Source organism: Callorhinus ursinus, unplaced genomic scaffold (genome assembly GCF_003265705.2).
Source record: "Callorhinus ursinus isolate GAN/ISIS: 27379988/994484 unplaced genomic scaffold, GSC_fseal_2.0 scaffold28, whole genome shotgun sequence".
In the NCBI taxonomy this organism is placed as follows: domain Eukaryota; kingdom Metazoa; phylum Chordata; class Mammalia; order Carnivora; family Otariidae; genus Callorhinus; species Callorhinus ursinus.
This window is the reverse complement of record NW_027397090.1, coordinates 3719311-3745189: the sequence shown is the minus strand read 5'-3', so window position 1 is coordinate 3745189 and position 25879 is coordinate 3719311. Positions and strand designations below refer to the sequence as shown.

At 40.1% G+C, this 25879-nt stretch overlaps 1 protein-coding gene across 8 annotated transcripts in view; it reads left to right on the top strand.

Annotated features, from left to right (window-relative positions):
• PCSK5 (proprotein convertase subtilisin/kexin type 5) overlaps positions 1-25879 on the top strand; it is a 465096-nt gene that overhangs the window by 198538 nt on the left and 240679 nt on the right. For all 8 annotated transcript variants that reach the window (XR_012374027.1, XR_012374026.1, XM_073878061.1 and 5 more), the window contains exon 9: positions 2946-3046. Coding sequence is in view for 6 of the 8 variants with exons in the window: in XM_073878061.1 (XP_073734162.1) it covers positions 2946-3046 (101 nt within the window). In the remaining 2 variants the exon portion in view is untranslated. The remainder of the gene's footprint in view (positions 1-2945; positions 3047-25879) is intronic.

The window sequence follows — 25879 nt, the reverse complement described above, 5'->3', positions numbered from 1 at the left end:
CTGCCCCACCCCCTTCCCCCCCCCCCCCCCCACACACACACCCATGCTACTCGCATTTCATTTAGATGAAGTGCTTGGAAAATAAATAAATAAATGAGACCACAGTGCCGATCTGGAATTCCACAAGCGTGGCCATATTAAGAGCGTTTAACATGTGGCTGGTGTTTGTATAGAGAAGTACGGAGCAGCTTTTTATTTAAGCATGCAGCGTATACGTCTCTACCTGTCACTCTGTATGAACAAGGCATCTTCCTGTTATGGACTCGGCCTCATAAAGTTTTTATCGTTCACGTTTGAGGTTGGCCGGAGGTGGTTATTTATCCGACTCCAGGACGTTACACACACTTGGGGTGTTTATTCTGGAGGGGTTTTTGTGTACCAAAAGTGTCTGGTACAGCTGAAGAACAAGCAAAAGGAGCCAAGTGGGAAGACATCGTGAAAAATCTTGAATCCAGGCACAAGTCATTGAAAAAAAGAAAATTTGGCCAAGGAATGTGACCATGAGGGTGAGGTACAATGAGAAGAATGCAGGCAGAGCCGTCTCTCAACAACAGAGGATCTGGAGACTCGGAAACGGATTGCTTCTGGGGTGTTCATGCCTTGACTTACAGACCAGGCCTCTGGAAAACAAGGCTGCGAATTGAACCACAATTTCAAATGAAGTAGAAGTACCTCTGCAGTGATCCAGCAGGCTCACTTCTGGTTACATATTCACAAAAACTGAAAACAGGATTGCGAAGAGATCTTTGCATCCCCGTGTTCTTTGCAACATTATTTGCAAGAGCCGAGAGACGGAAGGCACACAAATGTCCACTGATGAATGGATGAAGAAAGAAAATGTGGTAAATACATATAACAAAATATTATGCAGCCTAAAAAGAAGGAAATCTTGCCATGTGCTTCAACAGAATGAGACTTGAGGACATTATTCTAAGTGAAAAAGCCAGTCTCTCTCTCTCATACACACACAGACAAATACGATACAATTGTGTTTATATGGGGTACCTAGCGTAGTTAAACTCATAGAAACAGAAAGTAGAATGGTGGTTACTAAAGGCTGGGAGGAGGGAAGAATGAGGAGTTGTTTAATGGAAGGAGTTTTATTCATACAAGATAAGAATGTTCTAGAGAGATCTGTTGTATAGCAGCGTGCATAGAGTTAACAATACTGTACTGGACACTGAAAAGTTGGTTAAAAGGGTAAATTTGTGTTACGTGCTTTTTCCCTCAACAGAAGAACCAAAGAAATACCTTTTTAAAGTCAATAATTAAAAATCCAGAAAGTTTCTTATGCAGAAGTGGGTAGGGCTCTGTTTACCCAAACATCTTGCAGGCATCCGACATGGAGGTTCAGAAGATGGCTAGTTAATCAGATCTGTTAATCAAGAAATAACCTCTGCTTGCCAAACACAATGTTGGGGCTCTTGGCCACCACTCAGTTATTCCAAGAAAAGAGGGTAAGACTTGCCTCCTCTCTCCCACCACCATGTCTTATGGTTCTATATATTTTTGTGCTTTCTGCCAATCCTTGGGTATCAATGCCTATCTGGTATCGGTAATCTGGTGACATTCAAAGTGTCAAAAGGAACAAAAGACAGAACTGATGGGCCTGTGTGAAACTAGGTCAGCCAGCGTGTCAGTGTAGATCCGTAGCAGATAATTAAAGAGTCCATTCAGACATCCTCAGGGGACCCTGAGGAAACTTTGAGGGGAGGGCTCATTTCTGAGGAGTTATGCGGCACTTTCTTCCTGTGAAGATCAGATTTCTTTCTGAATCAACCAATCTCCACACTGCTCTGGAAGGATACACCTTAGAACAACAGGACTTTGTTTTCAGCTGCCTTTATCCCCCCACACCTTTCTGATGACCTTTCACCTCAGTTTTCCTATTTGTCTTGATGCCAAACAAAGCTTAACCACCATCTTCCAGTAACTTCAGGGAGAGCACCCGCTCATCTCCTGAGGCTTGTGCGTTCCCAGCCGGAGCGATATCAGCCCCGAGGAGGCAAAAGTAGACGCTTGTTGGGGAGGGCAGGTCTTTTAAATCTTGGCTATTTCACTGGTTTGCAAAATCTTACCTCAGCGTGTCTCATTTGTCTTGTTAAGGAGAATCTCAGTTTAACTTTTTCTCCCTGGGTGAAATGATCATGAAAGGAAGGTTAAAAAGCACAGCTCTTGCTGATAGGAATGTTATTCAGCCACAGCTGAAGTAAACTGGATTCAAACCAAGAGGAAAAACTGATCTAGTTCTCACATTCTGCTTTCACAAACCGGAGAAATGGCGAATCTCCTTCTGTACTATACCGGCAGGCCCTTAGTGCCGTAATGTCCCCTCAAGCACCCTGGGTTCAACCTTGTTTTTGGTATTCACCTTCAATCTTTGAGGAGCTCTTGGTTCTTCCGTGCACCATTTCTGTGGGTGCTAAAAACCGATGTTCCATCTATGGCAGAGCATGCCTTTGCTTAAAACCTATGCCTCTCCCAAGGTATCCGTTCTGGAATAAAACCGTGTGCTTTCAAGCTTCCAGTGCCTACCTCAGTGTCTGGTGGTCGGCTCAACGTATCTGATCATTAAAAATGTTGGGGTCATGAAAGAACTTTAGTTTTAACTAGAGCTGGGTCTGGGGTGAAGCAAGCAGGGGTTTGGGGGGGTAAAATTGAAAGGCACACAGGCATAACCCCTATGTTCCAAGCCAAAGACTGACCCTAGTCCTGACCCCAGTTTTAACAGAAGTGCAGTCCGATTTCCACATGCTTCTCTTTTCCAAGTTGATTTGCACAGGCAGTTCTCTAGAAGTGGTAGGGTCACAGAAGTGCAGGAACAAGGGATTTAAAACCACTGTTTCAACACCCCCTCCATTCTACTTTTAGGAGTGAACTTCTTTCTACTTGCATGTGACTCCCATTGACCCCAGAACCCTAAATTTTTCATTTCTGTCTTCTAGATTACTACGGATCTGAGGCAGCGCTGCACGGACAACCACACCGGGACCTCGGCCTCGGCCCCCATGGCCGCAGGCATCATTGCGTTGGCCCTGGAAGCCAAGTAAGCCTATCTCCCTATGTCTCCGCTGCCGACAGCCCCTCACCTCAAGGACAACTTAGCCATCCCCTCCGATAGAATCCCTAGGGCAAGGGCCCAAGATAGAACCTTCTAAGTCCCACCTTTATAAAACACCAAAGATGAGGGTTTTAAACAGAATTGTTTTCCCTCTATTAAGAAAAAAAAAAACCCACATTTCTTTTTTGGTTTTTATATCCTTAAAAAATCAAACTGTGTAATTACTTTATTATGGAGTCATAGCGCAAGCATGCCAGTTGGCTCCAACACTCTTGCCTTGTTGAGGTTTTTATTCTAGTCTGGGAATGTTCCTGTGAGGCTCAGAGCAGTCGGGGCCCTTTCCCTGCGGAACAGTGAGGCAGCTCAGATTCCATGACAATAGCGCTCCCTCTGGGGGACAGAATGTGTCAAGGTCATATGACAGATGCTCAGGGACAGGAACGACCCATCTACCTTCAATCCTGTTCAACGTGGTCAAATTCTGTGTCTCAAAGATCCCTTTGAAAGGCCCCTTAGGTGATGTGCAGTAGGTCTCACCTCGTCTTTCTGTAAACACCAACAGATTTTGCTGTCTTAACTCTTTGAAATCACTCATCTTAATTCTGTCAAAACTCATACAGATCTACACTCTCTTACCCTCCGTTTCAAAATCCGAAATGTCCAGAAAACTGAAAGTTCTTTTGCAAATTTGACACACAAACTCCTCTGATAGCAAAGCTTGCCCTGAACTGGTTTGAGATCTTTTACAGTCTTTGTTGTGAAAATTCATACATTTTACTGCAGAAGTATGAATGTATTGGATTATAAGGTGCTGGCTGAGACCCCCCGCCCCCCACCAACTGGAAGTTTTGTGTAATATGTGCTCTGGATGCCATATCTGAAAAAAATTTGAATTCCAAGCACATCAGGTCCAAAGATTTTAGAAAAAGGACTGTGGGCCTGCACTCTGACACCCTCCTACAAGAGGACCATAAAAGCAGCTGAAGTAATAACGTAAGTGTTTTTCCAAAAATAGCCTTGCACCCCTGCCCGAGGGAGGAAGGGAAAGATCCTTTGACTTAGTCGTACCCTGACGTACAGCAATAGTAGGTGACAAGAAAAGAATACAAGAATCATGACGAGACACGGGTACTTCAGTAAGAAAGGTTCTGGCTCATTTTCAATACATTTACAGCTGCCCCTTTTTAAGGCAGGGGGCCTTTATTAAGGCAGGCGGGCCTTAATGTAAAATGGAAAGAGTAAATTATAAGCCGTGGAAAGCCTTGGAGTGAGACAGACAGAAGAACACAGCTCTGGATGTGGGCTGCCTTAGTTTGTTCCGACCACTATAACAAAATACCATAAATGGGGTAGCTTGTAACAACAGACATTTATTTCTCCTTTTGCTGGAGGCCCGGAAGTCTAAAATCAAGATACTGGTAGCTTTGGTGTGTGGTGAAGGCCCACTTCCTAGCTGGGTCCCATGGCAGCAGGAAGGGGCAAGGTAAGGGAGCTCTCTCTGGAGTCTCTTGTAAGGGTACTAACCCCACTCATGAAGGCTCCACCCTCCTGTTCTAATCACCTCCCAGAGACCCCATGTCCTAGTACCATCATGTTGGGCAATAGATTTCAACACACGAGTTTTGTAGGAACAGAAACATTCAGGACATAACACGTATTGTATCTCTTGTTGGCCTCTTGCCTAAACATTGGTGCTAAGGGATGCCTAGCTTCCCACAAATCTTTGTATTTCTTCCTTTTTGATGAGAAATATTAATCATTTCAGCGTATCATATGTTTTAAAGTGGTGAAAGTTGGGGTGTAGCAAAAAACTTGTACTTACCCTATTAAATTCTCACTTGACAACTTTTCACTGGGCAGCTCTGCCCCCAGCAGTCTCCATTAACTGTTGTTAAGTGGGTCACTGTTGTTTGGATTTTTGAAAATAGATTGTCTTTATCCTGAAATTCTAGGGTGTTTCTCAGGAATATTTTCCAATGCACAAAATACTGAAGGGGAAAAAAAGTCAGGAATTTTTCCTGAACCTCCCCATTCCCCCCCACCAAAAAATGATTGTCATCTCAAACTTTGCAACCAGGTGCCCTATCTGTGGCTATAGACCTACAGGATACTCAGTTCTGTGGGATATTACACCATAACACTCATATTTCAACAATTCTTTTGACCAATAAGCTCAAATGGAAAATCCTCACCTTTGTGCCCCAAACAGCCCACTCAGTTGGATAAGTTCGCTTTGGGGCTGGGAACACCCCGGAATTCTTCATCTGTTTTCTCTTTCTTTGCATTTTGAGCATTTTTAAAGACTAATTTTTGCCTCCACTGTGATGAGTAGAAGGAAGGTTGCAGGATACACCCTACCTGGAAAAATCCACCGTAGATTAAGATTTTCAGCAGTACAGTTTGATGTTGGGGCCAAAGTAGATGGCCAGTAATCTGATAAAATAAGAAAGGATAAGCCTTGCCTCTTACCCCCACTGGCTTGTTCTACAGGCCAGTCTTTGCCTCTGAGTGAAGGTGGAGGTTAGGAGAAAGATGTCGAAGGGGCATTAAAAGTGGATGATCCACTGGGATCAATAAGCCATGGGCCTCCCACATGAGGAAAACGTATCTGAACTAAGAAATTGGAGCCAGGAGCTCAAATGACAGTCTGCCAAGGCTGTGGTCATTCAAGCGCTAAGCCTAAGCCCACTCTGCAGCCCCCGCACCCCGTCCCCGGGGATCTCTTATACTAGTACTTCTCAACAACGCTTGGACCTTGGTATTTGGAGATTCAGCCTCTCCTCTCACAAGCTGAAAAGCCCGATCTACGAGATACTCCCTTGAAAGGAGAGAGGGGAGAGGGCAGAGGGAGGCAGAGTTGGGCGCCAGGACACTGCCGCACTCCAGACACGCATCCCCTGCTCAGGTCAGTGAGGAACGGTGAGGCTCAGTGCTGGGGTGAAGAACCACCAGCAGGGGCTTTGATCCCTGTTTATTGGCAACGGCCCAACTCTCCACGTCCTAGAGGGAAGCATCCTCACTTCTCCTGAGGTCGCTCGACTACAGTATCTACTCAGGGAAAGCTCCCACCTGCCGAGCTCCCCGCAGCCTGCTTTCTTTGCATCCGCAGGTGCTTGCCTGCATCAGTAGAACAGTAGATCCTCCTCTGGAACGGCTGCAACCATTGGCCATTCTGATGCTTCTCACTCCCCTCCCCTCAGAGCTTTTCCCAACAACAAACACCAAAAAAAAACCCAAAAAACAAACAAGCAAACAAAAAAACACCTTGGTAGGAATCTAAGAGGAAAGAAAACAAAAACAAATACAAAGCATAGAAACAGATAAGCTTCAAGCGTACAGATCTCTTATCCCAGCTCAACAAAAGCTCAGTCATGAGTTAACTCTGCGTGACAGCTCACAGGACAGCCTCCCCCCACCATCCTTCTCCCACGGGTGTGTAAGAACACGTATTGTAACAGACTCCCCTGTAGCACACCCCAGATCCTCAGGTAAAAGTGAATCCTCCCAAGACCAGAAGGATTCTGAGTGCCTCTAAAAATCTGCCACCTTACCTGCTCTCCCTGGGTTTGAGCCCCTTCTTCTCTCCAGCTGCCTCTGACGTCTGATCGCAAACTTTGCCTTTCTAGTAGATAAGGCAGTTTCCTTCTGCTCCCAGAGATGTTGCCTGGGCACTGAAAGTGGTGCATTTCTTAGCTTTCTAAAAAAAAACTGTAAGCGATTTCAGAATAAGAGAAAAAACTGTGCTCTTAAAAGAAAGGGGAGAAAACTTTTTGTGTTGGGATGCTCTTGTCATGTGTGTACTAGTTCAGAGGTTTATAATATTTCAATTATTTGGGTTTTGTGGATTTGGAAGGAATTTTCGGGTTTTTCAGCGGAGTGAAAAAGGAATATGTAATCAGTGATTATGAGTGAACTAATTATCATTTGGGCCATTGCTACTTCAAGTGATGGTTTTTGTATGGCATAACTCAGAAAGCTCTGGTAAAAGGAGTGTCCTTAAATGAAGAAAGTAGTGAAACATGACTAACAGTTTTAGGAGAGCTGCCTACAAGAACACCAGGTCACGTGTATAAAGAGCCTTGCATCTTGACACTAATATACATATATTGCTACTACTCTAAGCCCGCTGGGAAGAGAAAAGACAGTCGTTAGCAAGTGATGTTTCCTACAAAATGGCTTATAAAATAAAAATTGAAATAATTGACCTTCATAAAAATACACTGCTCAGATTGGTTTTTTTTTTTTTTTTTTTAAGACTTAGAGAGAGAGCATGAGTAGGGGGAGAGGCAGAGAGAGTGGGAGAAGTAGACTCCCCGCTGAGCAGAGAGCCCGATGTGGGGCTCGATCCCAGGACCCTGAGATCGTGACCTGAGCTGAAGGTAGATGCTTGATGAACTGAGCCACCCAAGCGCCCCTATTGTTCAATTTCTTAAACTAAGCTTTACTGAAAGTTTCCCTGACCTGAGTCTGTAACTATTGGCAAAGAGAAGCTAGTTTAGGGGAATCTTTTATATGTTCAATTACCAGCATTAGCTCAGGACATTCAAAAGTGAAGTTTACTAAAGAAACCTTTCGGCCTTAAGTTGCAAATGGTCTCTCACTGGAAATTTGAATAATATATTTTCAGCAATCAAGAAATGTTGCACAGTGAATGGTCAATAAAAGGGACTGAGTCAGGAAGAAATTTCTAAAATTATTTAGGACTTTGAGAAGGAGGGTTCCGATACACAGAATATTCCACAAATCCTTGTTTTAGTGACCTGGAAGCGTTTTCCTCAGATTTCATATCTCAGGGGCCTCAGGGATACCTTCCTTTGAGAACATCTCATGTATCTGGACCTAACTTCAGAAAATACACAAATTGGGGTGGCAGTGTCACTCTGTACTAGAAATATACCTGGAGTGTATTAAACAGTCACTGCTTCTGGTATGGTAGATAGCTAGCTAGCCCCATGGGCATACATATGCACACATCTCTAGGTAGGCTCATCTACTTTCTTCTTATTACCTATCTGTTCTCTCCTAGTTCAAATGTCCCGTTGGAATATATCATATACGTATTTGTAGAACACAGGTTATAGAATGTATATAGAGAGGATATAGTATTAGGTAACTTAGTTAATTTATTGTACTACAGATGTTTTTGTATGTATTCTCTTCCAAACGAGGCTTAAACTCCTTGAGACTAAGGATTGTACCTTACAGTCTTTATTTATAGGCATATAACAAATATCTGGTACACACTAAAAAAAAAAATTAAAGCATCATGCTATATGCTACGTGAATTAGGCAGGGCGTAATTTAAATATTTGTAAAACCTGTCACTTGCCTTCAAAGGGAGGCAAACGTACACTAACATAGATGCACAAATTGTTTAAGAAAGCCAATGCAATCATTTTGGGGGAGCGTGCAGGATTTGGCCGAAAAGAGAAATGGCCAGCCTCCATGATCCAACTTGGAACATGGGCTCCATGACACTTTTATATCCTCCATGACATCTAAGCACCGTGTTTTGCAAAAGGTCGTTTCCAAACAAACATTAGGTCAATCCATCTAGTCCAACCTTCTTATTTTTTGTACCAGGGAAATGAGGTGAACAGAATTGCCCGATTTCATGTATTCATTATTTTTATCTTTTAGTTCCTCTTGTTGGTGTTGATTAGTGACTTCTTCCGCACACCACCTCAACTCATCCCTTACCCAGTTTACTTATTATTCCTTAGAATTGGGCTTAACTCAGGTAAAATAAAGACATAGCGTTATTTCCTTCCTTAGCTTCGAAGAGAAGCCCCTCTACCTTTGATCTTTAGCGGAAGGGATAATGGGAGACATGGAGAGGTCAGTGTGTGAAGAATTAAAGATGTGTTGAGCCACAAGATGATTCACACCATATACTGTTGATTTCAGAAAAACCATCCTGAAAATTCTTTTCTCAGGAAATTAAACTTAACATCTGCGTTTCTTATAAACCTACGAAGTCCATCTATATAAACGTCATGCAGTTCCTACCGATCAACCACTTTATGCTTTTGCTCTACCTTATAACCTCTGTCTTACCTACGTATGTTTCCAATGGAGGGAAAATATGAGGAAATGCTCCAAATATTTGAGATTCAATTACTGTGAGAGATTAATACCTGGGACAGTTGAGATGGTGCCTGGAATTTTTAATAAGCTGAGTTAAAATAACTAATGGAGGGGCTTCAAAGTTCTAGAACTGACCATTTTGCAGGGAGCCCACATAAGAAGGACTCGATAGACATAAGCATTTCTAAATATTGGGGTTAGCATCTTAGGCCTGATATCTTGTAAATTCTTCTTATCTTCTTTGTTTTGCTTTAATTAAGAACACATTTCAGTATAAAATGTTCCATCAGAAACTCTCCCAAGGGCCACATTTCCCTGTACGAAATGCTGCAGTGGGCGGGGAGGCAAATGCATTTGGTTGTTGAGGTAAAATAGCAGAGAACATATCAACTCTTTGCTTTTAGGAGAGTTTTCCTTATTTCACTTAGAACTTCAGAAGCACATGCACATGCTCATGCCATGAGCCCCGGATTCTGTAGAATGATGAGGGTAAGGATGGAGTTAACACACACTCCCCTTTCCCCCATACTCCCAGAGTTTCTTGAGTACTGTAATGTTGTAGTTTGGGCTTAGCATTTAACTGAGATTTCTGGCATGAAGGGTTGGGATCTGTAGCATGACGAGGGTGGGGAGACTTAAAATGTGCTCAGGGAGGAGAGCTGAAAAGGTTTGTGAGGTAAAAACAGCACACATTTCCACTTGAGGGCCAGCTGACAGAGAAGGGATGTACTGTCCTGGATGATTCCCTATAGTGAAATAATTGTAACCAGACTCACAGAGCAGTTACCACGGGCCTTCTGCCAGCACTGTGCATGAAAATAGCTTTGTTATGTCTACATACACACAGACAATACACTGTGTCCTCTAGCACTTTTCAAGTTCAAATTATGTGGAAGCCAATTTTCACTGGACTCAACTTTTTACCTAACTAGTGGTTAATGGCTTAAAATAATGCAGCTTCCAAAGGTGTCCTGTATTGCTGGAAAAGCCCTGGTCAGAAGGCTCCTTCATCTTGTATTGTCTTGAGATTTAGCCCGATGTGTTCTATCCCCTTCCTGAGATGAGGAAACGAAGAAGGGATGGATAGTTGAGTCGCCCAGAGAAGTAACCAGGTGATTGTTAGCTGCTGCTTTGGCTTAGCTTTATTTTCAAAAATAGATGGTTCACTGAACGTATGTTGCTCTTATTGCTGTAATAATAAAGATTGCTTCTTAAGAAGAGAGTTCTCGGTTCAGTTGCAATTCCCAGCATTTTTCCTTGCCAGGTGTCATACGTTACGTTAGAAATGTCTCATGTTATAAATATCTGATTTGTGATTTAATCTAAGCAGGATCACTTTAAGATTGAAAGTGGGAAAGACCTTTATGGTGTCCTCTGGGATTTGACTCATTTTATACTAATTATATCATTATCTGTGATGTGCCCCCCTCTCCACCATCTTGACCAGAATTCCGTTTCAAAGGACACTATACCTGAGAATTCTATAAACAATGCTACCACTTTGAGAAAATAATGTAGAAAGCTTCTCTTGGTTTAAGCCTGGGGTGGGGGGAGGGGAGTGTGTGAGAAGGGATTTTGGAAGGAAACTTCTAATCTCATTTTTCTCATCTCTGAAAGGTATGTAAGGAGGATATGGGTGTCAGTAACATTGAGCTTAGATGGAATCATCCATCCATTCAGTAGACATGTATTAATGGTCTACTTGTTGTCAATTCCTACACTAGACATTGTGAATTGAATGGTGGGTTGACAGAAATGAAATTTTTGTCCTCTTTGGCGAGGCCGTCTACAGCAAACCAAGTGATAAGTACTTAGAACAATATAAACAGAGTAGAATAATGGAGAGAGTAGTTTGATGAAGGGAACCATTTTATCTAGAGTGATAATGGAGAGACCTTTTGGAGGAAGTGACATTTTAGCTGACACCTGAAATATAAGAAGGCTCACTGGTAGAGAACTGGACTGAGCATTGCAAGGGAGAGGGAGGAGCAAGTTGGGAAGACCACATAGTTAGAACATGGTTACTGGGTTTGAGAAATAGGAAGATATGCATGGCTAGTGTAAGCTGAGGGTTTGGAAAAGTCCAGATCACATAGGGCATCATAATAAGTAAGCATGATAGAGGCCTATGGAGTCTTCTAAGGAGGGAGACATGATCTGATTAAAAATTTTAAAGATCATTCCAGCTTCTCCTTGAAGAACACTTGGTGTAGGAGCAAAGCAGGTACCATTTTGGAAGCTAGTAACATAGTTCAGGAGAGATTAGGGGAGCCTGGTCAGGGTGATGATGATAGAGACAGAAAGAAGTGGATAGATCTGATGTTCATTTTGCAGGTACAGCAAACAGGGAATGAATTAGAATAATGTGCTTTGGGGGGAAAGAAAAACTCAAGGCTGCGGTCTAGTTTCTTAGCAGAGCTCTTGGGTAGATTGTGTACCATTTATTGAGATAGATGCCCTTTATTCTTTCCATGGGATTCTGAGAATTAAAAGAGGCATAAATACCCATGGGACTAGATCTCTGGCCCTCCGGGTCTTGCAACAAGACCCGTAGCCAGTAGCCAGTTTCTCTTATAATTAGTGACTGTGCTGGGCGCCTGGGTGGCTCAGATGGTTAAGCGTATGCCTTCAGATCAGGTCACGCATCAGGCTCCCTGCTCCTTGGGAGCCTGCTTCTCCCTCTGCCTCTCTCTCTCTCTCTCTCTCTCTCTCTCTCTCTCTCTCTCTCTGTCTCTCATGAATAAATAAATAAAATCTTAAAAAAAAAAAAAAACAATTACTGACTGTGCTTTGGTGCATCGGCTCCCCCAGCAATTTATTATGTAATTCTTAGAAAATGCTTTTCACTAAGATCATGGTTGCTATAAATGACTGAGACAATTTACATTTTTAAAATAGAGAAAATAAAGAATATGGATTTATTTACATTATAAATTGCTCATCTACTATGTCCTTTAATTTAAATAGGGTGTTAATAGCAAATTGACTTTTATGCAGTTACCCCCATAACATTGCTTAGAAAACCTAATGAGTTAGTGGGTTCTTCAAGAAATATGTAAAATTTAGTATTTAAATTTAATCTCTTGAGGGTTTGTGGATTTTATTCATTGCCAGGAAATTTTTGTTCTTGATAGTGTCTATGGTAACACCCCAAACACTATCAAATATAATTTTTCTTGCTGAGCATAAGAGAAGCTGCCTTCCCCCCCGCCAGGGTCCATTATAGTTTCACACCATAGTTTGCTAAGTTAATCACTTTAATCAAAGCATATTTCAATACATTCTGCAAAGTGACTTACTGTATGGCATCATCAAATATCACTGTCTTTGTATTTGAACATTCTCAGATATATTCCTAAACTCTATATTGAAACCCAGTTAGAACTCAACCCTATTTTTATACCCCGTCGTTTTGAGTTTTGAATCAGTCTTGTATGTGGTCACGTTGTCTTAACCTATAATTTTTTTACTTGTAGGATGTATTTGTGTCATTTGTTCAGATAAGGATAATTGTCTCTAGTGACACTATTATTTTGTGTTTAGCTGATTCTGGCATTCTTTTTACTCTGTTTTTGCAGAGTCATAATACATTTTGCCATCAGTATGAGAGAAATGTAAAGAAGAGAAGTAGAAATGACAGACTGAAAAGCATGTCATTTCACTAGTATGCAAGATTTATTCATGCTGACCTCAACAAATCAATGATGGCATTTGATTTGTCAAAAGCCCAAAGCAACAAATTCATAGTGAAGTAATCTGAGATACCTGGAATACAACCTGCTCACAAAAAGACATTTTGTGTGTAGAAGATTGGCTTATTTCTTGCCATCTTGGATTTTCGTTTCTCCATTTGTGATGATTCTGAACCTTACTGAGTAACCATATGTGTGACCAAGGTGAAGTCAAGTTTTATGTTCTTTGCATATCCCAGAAAAACGATATTCCTGTGAAGCCTGGTAGTGTCTTTCTAACCCATAAAGTCGTAGTACCTCTGACCGCGATATGCTGTATGGGAGACCAAAGTTTCTTCTTGCCTCAATTGAGTGTGGAAATAGTGCATCAGAGTGCAAAAAGTAAAATCAAAAAATGATGAAAAATAAAAATAGTAGACAGCTTTCACTGAATGCTTGCTCTGTGCCAAATACTGAGCTGAGTGCTTTTATTGGTTATCTCGCTTAGTCCTCAAAGCAGTGCTCTAGGTAGGCATTAGCTCCCTATTTCAGATGTGGGAAGAGGCTTAGAAGTTTATCCAGGTGGTAAGCGGTAGATCTGGAAATGGAACTCCAGGTGACGTGACACCAGAATGCACTATTACACCACATCACCTTTCTGTTGTAAGAGCTATGACAAGACATGCTTAATTGCAAAGGCTGCCACGAAGGGCCAGGAGTAAGGAGAAGGGTGACAAAACTTTGAATAGGGATGATTTAGGAGGACTTTATAGAAAAAGAGGGATTCAAGCTATACTCTGAAGATTATTTTTTTTGGCTTTAGTATGTATAAGTCATACAGAATCTTGTTTAAAAATGTAGATTTTGAGGGCACCTGGCTGGCTCAGTCGGTAGAGCATGTGACTCTTGATCTCGGGATTGTGAGTTTAAGCCCCATGTTGGGTGCCGAGATTACTTAAAAATAAAATCTTTTTTAAAAGAGCAGATTTTGAAACCCTCAATATAGTTTGTTTATTCTACTTTATTTATTTTATTTTATTATGTTAATCACCATACATTACATCATTAGTTTTTGATGTAGTGTTCCATGATTCATTGTTTGCGTGTAACACCCAGTGCTCCATGCAGAACGTGCCCTCTTTAATACCCATCACCAGGCTAACCCATCCCTCCACCCCCCTCCCCTCTAGAACCCTCAGTTTGTTTCTCAGAATCCATAGTCTCTCATGGTTCATCTCCCCCTCCGATTTCCTCCCCTTCATTTTTCCCTTCCTGCTATCTTCTTTTTCTTTTTTAACATAGCCCTCAATATAGTTTGGGTGATTCGATTACAAGTGGTCCATAGATCACAGGAAAAAAAACCCCAGACTGTCAGCTGTCTTGAAAGTGAGTATTTGCAGTAGCCCCAGCAGCACCAAGGACAATATTGGGCACACAGTAGGCAATCAAATATTCATATAATGAGAGAATGAATCAGTGGAGAGAAGGCAGTCTCCCTTTAGTTATTGAAAAGTATGAATAGGTATCTTTTAAGGTAGCTGTAGTTAGTAGGGTATAAATGCCAACAAATTTAGTTTTAACTCTAAATGTTGACTGATCCATTCAAGCAATACTTATTGAGTCATGCTTGTTACCATCATCTCTTTATTTTGAAACCCTTTTTTCCCCATCTCGGAAATTGCAATGCACTTACAGTCATTGTTGCAATCTTTAGCATCAAAATTCTGATGTAACTCCATGAGTGTCTGGCACCGTGCTTAGAACTAGAATACATCTATGAGCAAGACATGGATGTTCCATGCCTCAGCTGCCAGAATGGTAGAGCAGGGCCATCCCAAATGCATATGGTGCTTTGAACCTGGCTCCCGGAGAACATGCCTTCCAGCGAAGGGAGGCGTAAAAGTTAATTACATCTGATACTAAGTGCTATGGAAGAAAAAACAAAGGATGATATTGGGATAGAAAGTGCTGGTGGGCTAAGGGTAGGGAAGGGCGCATAACAGCAAATAAGGAAAGGATTAGGTAGGGTCACCAATGAAATGATAGCATTTTTGCTGAAAGTGGAGTCATAAAGGTGATTCAATTTATCCTTGGTTTTTATGAGTTTTTACTGAGTTATCGATTCCGGCATTAACTGGGTTTCACCCTTTTTTATCCAGTGGTGCTTAAATCATGACCAAGCCTTAGGTAACAGAAGGCCAAATGAAAAGGAGAAATAATCTATATTTTTTTATTTCTACCAGTATTTAGAAATATGCCCATACATGATTGAAAACTGAACATCCCTTCAAAGTTTAAAATTGTTCATCCAGAATCCAGTGAGAGCCTTAATTTTCTTTTTTTTTTTTTCTTTCTTAACGGCAGGTAAGGGCAGAGGGAGAGGGAGAGAATCTTAAGCAGGCTCCACGCCCAGTGCGGAGCTAAATGCAGGGCTCAATCTCACAACCCTGAGATCATGACCTGAGCCGAAATCGAGAGTTCGATGCTTAACTGACTGAACCACCCAGACACCCCTTGATTTTCTATTTTTGGTGGGCACGCTAGTTTATCTGAAAAACTTGATACACAACCATGGAATGTTGGGAGGAGGGAAGAGAACTGAGGGAAATTTAAGGTAGGCGCTCAGAGGAGTCTGCTTGTTCTTTGGCTATTGGAAACCTTTATAACTGACTTGAAAGAATATAAGAGGGAGCTTCCTGGAGAGAGCATGATCTGGGAGTGATCATATTAGTCATGCTGTATTCTTATTCATTGCTCTGAATTTAGGTGCCATTGAAGTTGACATCTAATAGCCTCATTGCCGTAGCAGATGTATTCAATTTTATAGTTTTCATTGTGCTAAAACTCTCCATTATAGGCAATACCATACCTGAAATATAAAATACTTATGATCAGTTTGTCTGAGAAATCATAACATTGGAAGGTTGCCCAGAGACCATCTGGTCTGTAGAGATGCTATTTAGCGAGAGTGTTCAAGGATCACCAGGCAAAGGAGAATAATACTGGTAATGGAATGTAAGTTATTTTAAAAATAAAGGGTTTTGTTTTTTTTTTTTACTTTAAAAAAATTGAGTGGCTTATTTGGAAATTATGCACTATTTTGGTATAAAATTTTCTTAATTGTATGAAATGATGCTGTCCTTATTTGGCAAAATTAAGTGACAGTCTTCCACTCATTTTATTTGCACTAAAATATTGAACACTGAAAGATCCCGGGAGAGCAAACCCATCACCACCAACATTGCTAGCAAGAGAACCATTTAAAAAAATCGATCTAATCACTAAAATAATACATACCAATTGTAAAAAAAAAAATACATATAAGGCACATAGAAATATAGAAACAAAAATCAGAATTCTCCCTGCACAACCTTCAGCAACTCAGCAACTGTTTCATGCTTGAATAGTACAGTAACTCCTAATACTATGATGTCCGTTCCAAATATTCTTAATATATACAATGTATTTATTACAAAAATATCTCCTACTTTATTGTCTTCAATCTGCCTGTCACCTTCCCTTCAGATCCTGTTGTTCATTTTGTCTTCCCTCCTCCTTTAGTTTTTTACCACTCATTTTAACTACATAATGCTTTGTCCAGTGCAGTTAAGCAAGATTAGAATCAAGAAGGTTTTAGGTCGTCGTGGATGTCTCTACTTGTTGGAAATTGGGTGTTGAGAAATTCCTGAATTCTAGGAACTAATATTCAAAATGAGTTTCAGAAACATGGTTCAACGTCACTCAAAAGGGATGTAATTCTGTGAATCTTCTACAAATCACGTGCTAATCTTTTTTGTTAATATTTTTCTTATCAGTATATGCTCCATATATTACCCCTGGCCATAGTTATTACAAATATTATATCAGTTTGTCATTTGCTTTCAGGTTGGCTTCAGATTGTTTTGACAGAGGAGACTTTTATCTTTATTCTTTCATTATTATTAGTCAATTATCTGTGTCCTATATAAATTCTTCAGTTAGTCATAACTCATCTTTTGGTACCTCCTAGAGAACGTTATGTATGCTTATAAAAGCTATGTATGCTTTCCCAAACACACTCGTAGCAGAGGATTTGCTGTACCCCAGGGTAATCTATGGGCCCCACGTTAAGAGCTCAGGTTAGAAAGTCCTTTCCTATCTCAAAGTCTCAATTTCCAACTTCCATTTTCATCTAGGATTTTCTCATTTCGTTTTTCAGTGTTAATGTCTAACCAAGTAGAATATATTTTGGCGTTCAGTATGAGCATCTAAGTTGAATTTTTATAGAGATCCATTTACTCAATGCCATTTCTTATGTAATCCATCTCCAAAAACAATTTGTTTTGCATTCCAGTCATTGAATTTGTCAAGGTCTCCCTTGAGTTTTCTGTTTATTACTCTGTCAATTCTTTTGACATTACAGTATCATTCCACTTTTTAAACATTTCCTTTAAGCATTTTACCTGTTTATTTTTCCAGGAAAAATTTAGAACCCTTTTGCCATGTTCCCCAAAACAGTCTGAGCGACAGTTTATGACAACTGTATGAATCTTGGCTTCTTTATAACAGTTGGTTTTCCCATTCAAGAAAATCTGCCTCTGAATTATTCAGATCTCTCTTTTATTGGCCAAATAACATTTCAGGCTTGTCCTTAGTTCCATACTTTTTGCTTTAGATTTATTTTTTGGAATAGCAAATATTTGTATGTTTTGCTGTTATCCTTATGCCCTTAAGTAGCTCATGTATAACAGACATACAATTTTTTCTGTGTTTTTCTTTCCTCTAGCCCGTTTAATTGACATTATGTTATAACTGATTACCTTGTTTTTTGGCTGTGTGGGGCGCGGTATATACATGGCTTCTGACTATAGTAATACTTATCTGTGTTCATCTGAGGTTTTTCCGTGTTTATCCTTATTGTACAAAGTGGTCATAGGACTTGAGGTTTTGGAGTAGGCTGACTTCAGTTCCGATCCTTCCTCCACCGCGTTACTACCTGGGTAGCCTTCAACAAGTGAAAGTTGGGTTTCTTGACCTTGTTAAATTTCAGTTTCTTCATCTGAAATTTGGGGTGATAACCTAGAATCACCAGATTGTTGCCAAGATGAAATAAATTTGGGCATTTGGAAAGTATTACAAATAGGGAAGCTGATATAATCGCGATTAGCGTTTCTATTATATTAGCTAACCATTTAAAATATTAAGCATCAAGAATGACAATAAGCCTTCATGCCTAGGTCCTGATTTTCTCTGAATATTTTTTAACCTTTGTTTTACTTTTTGTTGATGTTTGCTTTTCTTCATGTGGCTATGCAGCATTTTTGGTTTTACAAAGGTTTTTTTAAAATGGAATTTGGGTCTTTTCTCAGTATCTATTGAGATTTTTAGTATCTAGTTTCTCACACTAGAATCATTTATGGGGTTCGTTAGAATAATAGATTTTTAGGGCACCTGGGTGGCTCAGTCGGTTGAGCGACTGCCTTCGGCTCAGGTCATGATCCTGGAGTCCCGGGATCGAGTCCCACATCGGGCTCCCTGCTCAGCAGGGAGTCTGCTTCTCCCTCTGACCCTCTCCCCTCTCGTGCTCTCTCTCTCTCATTCTCTCTCTCAAATAAATAAATAAAATCTTTAAAAAAAAAAAGAATAATAGATTTTTAAATATTTCTGCTTATATTACAAATGAAATTTGGTTATTATGCTATTGGTTTAGTATTAGAATATTTCATATATGCCTTTTTGTTTATTTTCCTGAGTGACATTTATAGTTTCTTTAACTGAATAATGTGTGTGTGTGTGTGTGTGTGTGTGTGTGTGTGTGTGTGTTCTATATTGTTACAGCAGCTAGCTAAAATTAATTGTGTACTTATGGAATATAAAGAGAATCTTGTAAAGTGTTCCTTATTTTTTTCCCATTTATTTCTCAAGTATATGGTAGCATAGGATGAAGAGTCAAGCTTCCCAACCCAGATTGATTTGACCTGTCTATCCTCCGCCTCTGTCTCTGCCAGGCTTTTTGTTTTTGTTTTTGTTTTACATTTCAAGTGATGTTAAATTCACAAAACAAATTGTGAAATTTTGCATCTATTCTCTTCTCTGGAGACAGTTGTGATCACTGTCCTTGTAAGTTTGAATGAAGCCATCTGTCCCTAAAGCCTTTCTGAGAAGTCATTCTTTGATAAATTTTTCAGCTTTAATTATTTTTATCTATATTCTTCAGAACCATGTCCATTTCATAAGATTTTCAAATTTGTTAATTAATGATTACATAAAGTTATATAGCTAACTGTGATATAATGGCATATTTTGTTAGGTATAGCATAATTATTTTAATAGGTATCTAATATTAATATAAGATATATATTATATGTTATTTTCTTTGTTAGATGTTTTGTTGCTGTTCTTTTTTTCAAAAGGCCAGTTCTTGGATTTGTTCATAAGTAATGCTGTTTTTTCTTTGTCCTTTTTTTTTTATTGTGTTAATATCTTTGCTGTTTTCCTTAGGGATCACTCTCTATGCTTTTATTAATCTTATTGGTTGAATCATGGTTCATTTATTTTTCCTTTTACATTAGTATGATTTTTTTTTTAAAACTGTGTATTTCCCTCTGAACACACTTTTGGCTGACTGTCGTTACTTTCTAAGGATGTTTGGGCTTCCTCTTTAGTAGAATGACAATTGAGAATAATACTTTTCAGTGTTTAACAAACTTTGTCTCTATTGAGATTTGTTATTGACCTTTTTTTCCACTGTATTGGGGTCAGATAATGAAGCTAGATAATCAGTCACACTAGTGGTGTGTGAGGTATTGTTTTCCCTTAGGGCAATTGAGATTTCCTTTTGGCTCAGTGTATCGGCAACTTTTTCAAAGCTCTTTAGTTGATCCATGAATTCTTAAGAAAAAGAAATTACTCCTTGTAGGAGATATGTTTTAATATTATTAAATTGTATCTACTATGTAAACAAATCCTTTATACTCTTTCCCCTGAAATAAATGGATTAAATTACCTGAGTAGTAGGCTGGGTCCCTCAGTTGCTTCTTTTTTCTTACAGTCTTTGATCCATAAATTTTGATGGAAGCATTTCATCCTGTTAGATATTTTTTATAGACACTACCTTATCTTTCAGCTAAATTGTACTTCCTTGTTCTTTTCAGTGTTTTTATATCTAAGATGTTATGTCATTTGCAACTAATTTTGCCATCCATACATTCATGTGTGTGTGTTGTGGAAAAATCTCTGCCCTTTCTTTTTTAGTTTCTACATTTTATTTTCTTAGGTTAAAAAAAATGATTTTAAAATAATGTTAATAATTTTTAGATATCATTTTTAAATAAAGGTGATATTTAAGAATAAATATATCTTGTAATAAGGGAGTTATCCCCTTTGACTCCTCCCTATATGAACTTGGCTTACATTTACTTTGCTGTCCCCACCTGTACTAATTTCTGCATGTTTAATATCATTATCTGGATTTATGCACCAGGCTGTTTTAATTAACTTATTTCTTACCATTATCTTTATTTTCTTTTCTGAGGAATTGTGTTAAAAGACTTATTAAGTCTTCCCTCTGTGTTTGATTTATTTTTGAGCCATTAGAAGATCTTTCATAACAACAACACATTCTAGGGTTTTTAATTTTGACTTATGTATTCATCAGCTGAAATAGATCTTAAAGTTATCTGTTTGCTTTATTTTGGTTTTCAGAGCATGTGTTTGTAGGGAGGTAGGCTAGTTGATTTCGTCAGTCCTACCGATATGTGTCTTCTGCATTTACTCATAAAGGACAGGAGCATAGTAGAAAATTCTTGGGCTTGTTTCCTTTCAGTTGTTTTAACTGTCCTTTTTCATTGTCTCCTGAAATGAGCTTTGCAGAGAGTCCTAAGACAGAAATTCTGTTTTGTTTTCATTCCTAAACAGCTTTTAAGGTACTTTTCATTTGTGTTCGAAATTACCTATATGTACACATACACATACATAAACACATACATATCCAGATGAGTGTAGGGGATACAATTCTTAGTATTTCCTGAAACCTGCTGAGTCCCTTGAGCCTCCCTTGGGCATTTTTCATCAAGTAGGATTTTGATGACTAACAAAGCCTACCACGGGCTTCAGAGCTTGAGCCCTGGAGTCTGAGAGACCTGGATGCAAAGCCCTGTTCTTGTTCTTACTATTACATGACTTTAGGAAAGATAGGTCACCTTTCTAAGCCTCAGTTTCCACATCTCGAAGAAGGGAATCATAACATTGTCGACCTCCTGGGTAGTTTTGCATGCATTACTGCAAAGCCCCAGTAGAACAGCTGATAAGTGGTAAAGACTCAGTGCATGGTGGCCCTCAGAGGCAAACAAAGCTGGTCTCCTGAAGTGAGTTTCTGTTTCCTGGCTTCCAGATCTGTCATCTTGTCTCTCCTTGTCATCACTTCATTATTTTCCTTAAAAAAAAAAAAATTGGGGGACGTTCTTACATTTGTAGTCCACATTGTTACCTCAATTTTCCACACTCTCAGTTCCATTGGACCCATATTCATATCAGTGGACTCCCTCTCATGCAAACTTCACTTTTCTCTGTGCTCCTTCTAATCTTTCTTTCTCTCACTTCTATTTTGGCATCTACACTCGCCTTCTTTATTGATGTATTCCCTTTTTGTTCACTGTCTTTTCCACGGGCTCCATACTCTTTTTCTTCTCTTTTCTTCATTTTCCTGTCCATGTACTTTCTTGTTTCTTTTACTTTTTTTTTCTTTTTCCTTCCCTTCATTCTTCCTCTGTTCCTACTTTTTCCTTTTTTTTTTTTTTTTTTTAATTACTCTGAATGAGAAACTCTGGCTTCAGCAAGGGTGTGGTGCTGACCCTGCTCTGCTTACCATCCAAGCACAGACCTATTCAAACTTGCCCTTGAAGGATGGGATGATAGACAAAAGCCCGTGGTCAGTTCTCAGGTCCTGGCAGAGATCCATCCAAAGTGAGCAATGCCAGGTGAGGAGAGGTTCATTTCTTAAGCAGAAGTTTGTCAGCCAGTGCCTGCAAGCAGTGCTCACCTGGCTCTTCCCCTCGTGGCCCCCCTCCAGGAAAAGTCGGTGGTGGTGGAGTGGATTGGAGCCAGGCTCCGGAATCATGCTGCATATGGCGCGTTTCAGCCCTTGCTAATCATGTGACCCTGAGCAGGATCCTGACACTTTCTCTGCTTTGATGTCCTTATTTGAGTGATAAAAGTAATAGTATCTTTCAGGATTGCTGGGAGAAATAAATGAAATAACGAATATAGTACTTTTCAAGTGTGCCTGGCACACAGTGAGCACTCAATAAATGCCATCTAATACTCAGTACTTTTGGAGATACATCTGTTAGGAGCTACATTCGGTACCAAGAAAGTATAGCGGGTACAGCAGGAAATCCACAAGATGTTGGTTCAGAAACTCAAGGCTACCAAGGCTGGGTCTGTGTTATTCTCTCGGTATTTATTTTTTTTTAGGATTTTTTAAAAATGTATTTATTTGAGAGAGAGAAAGCCACGCATGAGTGGGGGAAGGGGCAGAGGGAGAGGGAGAAAGAGACTCCCCACTGAGCAGGGAGCCCAACGTGGGGCTCGCAATCCCAGGGCCCCAAGATTATGACCAGCACCAAAGGCAGACGCTTAACCCACTGAGCCACCCAGGCGCCTTTCTCTTGGTCTTTTTTTAATGGCTGCTGCAGCTCCAGCCATCACATCCACATCCATTTTTTCTAAGATTTTATTTATTTATTTAGAGAGAGAGAGTGAGAGAGAGAATGGGAGGGGAGAGGGTCAGAGTGAGAAACAGACTCCCCTCTGAACAGGGAACCTGATGCGGGACTCGATCCCGAGACTCCAGGATCATGACCCAAGCCGAAGGCAGTTGCCTAACTGACTGAGCCACCCAGGCACCCCTCACATCCACATTCAGGTAGAAGGAGGAAGGAAAGAGTGGAGGGAAATTTGGGAATGCCTGTAGCAGGAAAGCAAAGGCTTTCTCAGAAATGTCCAGTGGACTCTCACTTATGTTTTATTACTCAGAACTCTATCTCATGTGAACCCCTCCCTACTGGGGAGTCCGGGGGACATGATTTTGGGCATCTCACATGTAGAGTAAGGGAGGCATTAAAAAAGAAATTTGGAATTTACCCCCTAATTCCTGCCATGATTTCTAGGATGTTAGGGACAGGAGAGAGAGAGTTAATGCTTGGGCTGCCTTGAAAATTTAAAAAGGAGTACATGTTTAGTAGGGAATCATGTGGGTACTTTTTTAGGCCATGAGTATCTTGGGTCTTTAATACAGGAGATAGATGGGGGAACAAGGCTTAACTTTTGGGGGGGTCTTTTGTCATTCCCCCCCCACTTTAGGTGACAAGCCAGCTTTGTTTTCTTAAGGTAAAGTATGGAAACATTAAACATTATTTTTCTTGCTCCAGTCACAGCAGCCATAAGGTTACTTGAAATACCTCCAAAATTTCTGTTATAGATTTCTGTTAATCTTAGTTGATCTTTCCCTCAGTGTGTGTGTGTGTGCAGTGCATAAGACTTTTTAAAAATATTTTTTGTTACCGTTGACATCTAATAATTAGAAAGACTGCTAGGAGTTGACATGATAAACCAGGAGTTTCTAAAATAGAATAACATTTACTTAAAATTCTAGAATCCAAAATGCGGACTAATTTTCACTGAAGTTTAAACTGTAGGTGAGCATTGAAAATCCCTATTTTAAAATATACTTCTTTGATAAGCAGGTAGGAAAGCATCACTTTAATTCTTTGTATTCAACAGGGAAAAAATGAGAGAAAATGCTGTAATTTAGAATAATAGTAATAACAGAGATGCAGCCAAGTATTTTTGTTGCCTATCCAAGGGTTCAAACGGCTGGCTTTTGAGGCGAGAACTCTGCAAATCCCCGAACTCTGGTAGAAAAGTTTCAAAAACACTGCAGTCTGGCAGTTCAGTTAAGCAAATAAGTATGTGCAGTCTTTCATCCTAACATTTGGTACCCCATACGGCACTCCGATGCCCACCCAAAGAACATTCCACCATCCTCTGCATCCCCTCAGTGGCCAACTCTCAAGAGGGAAGATGTTCCCACAAATAGAGAGAGAGGATTTGTTACAATCACAGTGGGCCCAGGTACTTGTTTCCCTAACCAGTCAGCTTGCTACCCACACCATGGGCTTGTTAAAACCAGATCCTGTTGACAGATCTTAGTGGCATTATTATTTCACTAAGCACAAATAGACCGATGTGTCGAAAATGCTATTTTGCTCGTGTGCTACAAGAACTAAAAAACATACCATCGAGATTTAGGAATAGAAGAAAACAGGTTAATTAAATGGAGATTCATCAAATGCTAGGATAAACTCAAAGCGGTCCTTCTGAATCGTTTTGGGATGAGAGGTTGTGCGTCTCAGTCAATCATGATGACTGTTGTCTTTGGGAGTCTGTCATGTGCCAGGCAGTCTATATTCATTACCATGAGTCCTTGCAACCACCCTGCAGAGTGTGTATTACTGTCTCTGCATTCAGCAGAGAAAACTGAGTCCCCGAGTGGGTCAGTAAATTGTCTAGCATTTCAGAAGCATCAGGTAGCAAGTCATGATTTACCCTAAGTCTTCCTGATTCTAAAGCAGCATTCTCATGTGACTATGAGCTATGCTTATTATTATTTTTGAGAACAAATTTAAATGAGAAATAAAAATAACGTAGAATGCAATGTCTTACTGCAGGATTATGTCAATTCACTTAGAACTGCATATTTATTCATGCTGAGTGCCGGACAACCCGCAAAGTGAGCAGAAAAGGGAAAGTGAGTGCTGTCCTCCAGTTTCCTTCCCAGACTTGGGTTTCTCACAGCTTGACTGGGATGAGCTTGCGGGGGGAAGCTCTCATTCTGTCACATTTTGTCTACCTCAAGAGATTTCAAAGCTCAGGGATGAAAATGAGGATCAGACTTGGATTCGAGGTTGCAGGGTACATCCAGAGAGAGAGGCTTTTAGAATGGCCAGAATTTACAGCCTTGGGGTAATACCACAGGGGGGAATTAAGTATGTAGAGAGAAGTAGTACGAAGTTCCGCTATTGTGAATTGATTTCAATGCATGTGATTTCAAGTTAGTGTACCTTTGTGTGACCATTCGTCAAATTGTATTCCCTAAGAGTTTATGTAGCAAAGCATTTCAGGGAAATAGTTATTGATCTTACCAACAAAATACCATTTTTTTTTTTTTTTTGGTAAAGCTGCAGAAAATTTAATTGATGTGTTTTCGGTGTAATGATAAATCCTGCAGATAAGCCAAGAAGTATAAAGGAAAGAAGACAATTCAATTCCAGTGGCAGAGTTTTTCTTTTTCAGTTAGGTACTTTCTTCCCTAAAGTGTGTTCAGAGACCCAATTAATGTACCTTTCGTTCATACTCACACCTCAGGTAGTCAGTGAATGGTGTATACAAGGGAGCATACTAAAAATTTGGCTTGGGTAGTCCTCAACCAGTCTTCTCTTTTCTTTTGTCTCTTCTACTCCGGTTCAGGTATGGATGGATCATAAGTAGGTGTCCTGGTGATACCAGGACAAGTCACATTTCCACATCGGGAGGTGTGTTTTCTGTTAGTACACCCAGTTTTAGGCCTGGAGCTTTTGAATTCATGTAGAGCACACGGTCCTGCACAATGCAACAGAACAAAAACACACTCCGATTAGCAAGATCTAATCCTCTTTGCAGTGGGACTGACCGTCTGATGATCCGCTTCATTACCTGACAAAAGATTGGTTTCCTTTGTTGGATGGTCGGTATTTTATTCTAGAATCATCATTGGCACGCACTGGGTACAGTCAGAATAATGTTTTTACCAGCCTCTGCGGGCTTCAAACACTTTCTGTCTCATCTTTCTTAACTCTAGCTCACAATGGGTGAGCTTTCCCCATAATTGCCAATTTATTTAGCATCTGTACAATGACATTAATTTTCTGGCTACTTGTTCCCATTTCTACTTTACACAGTCTTAAGTAACATAAAACGAGACTGGTTTTTGTCTCGGATTTTTTTGTTGAATATTTAGTCAGTTGGATGATGGCTGATGGGT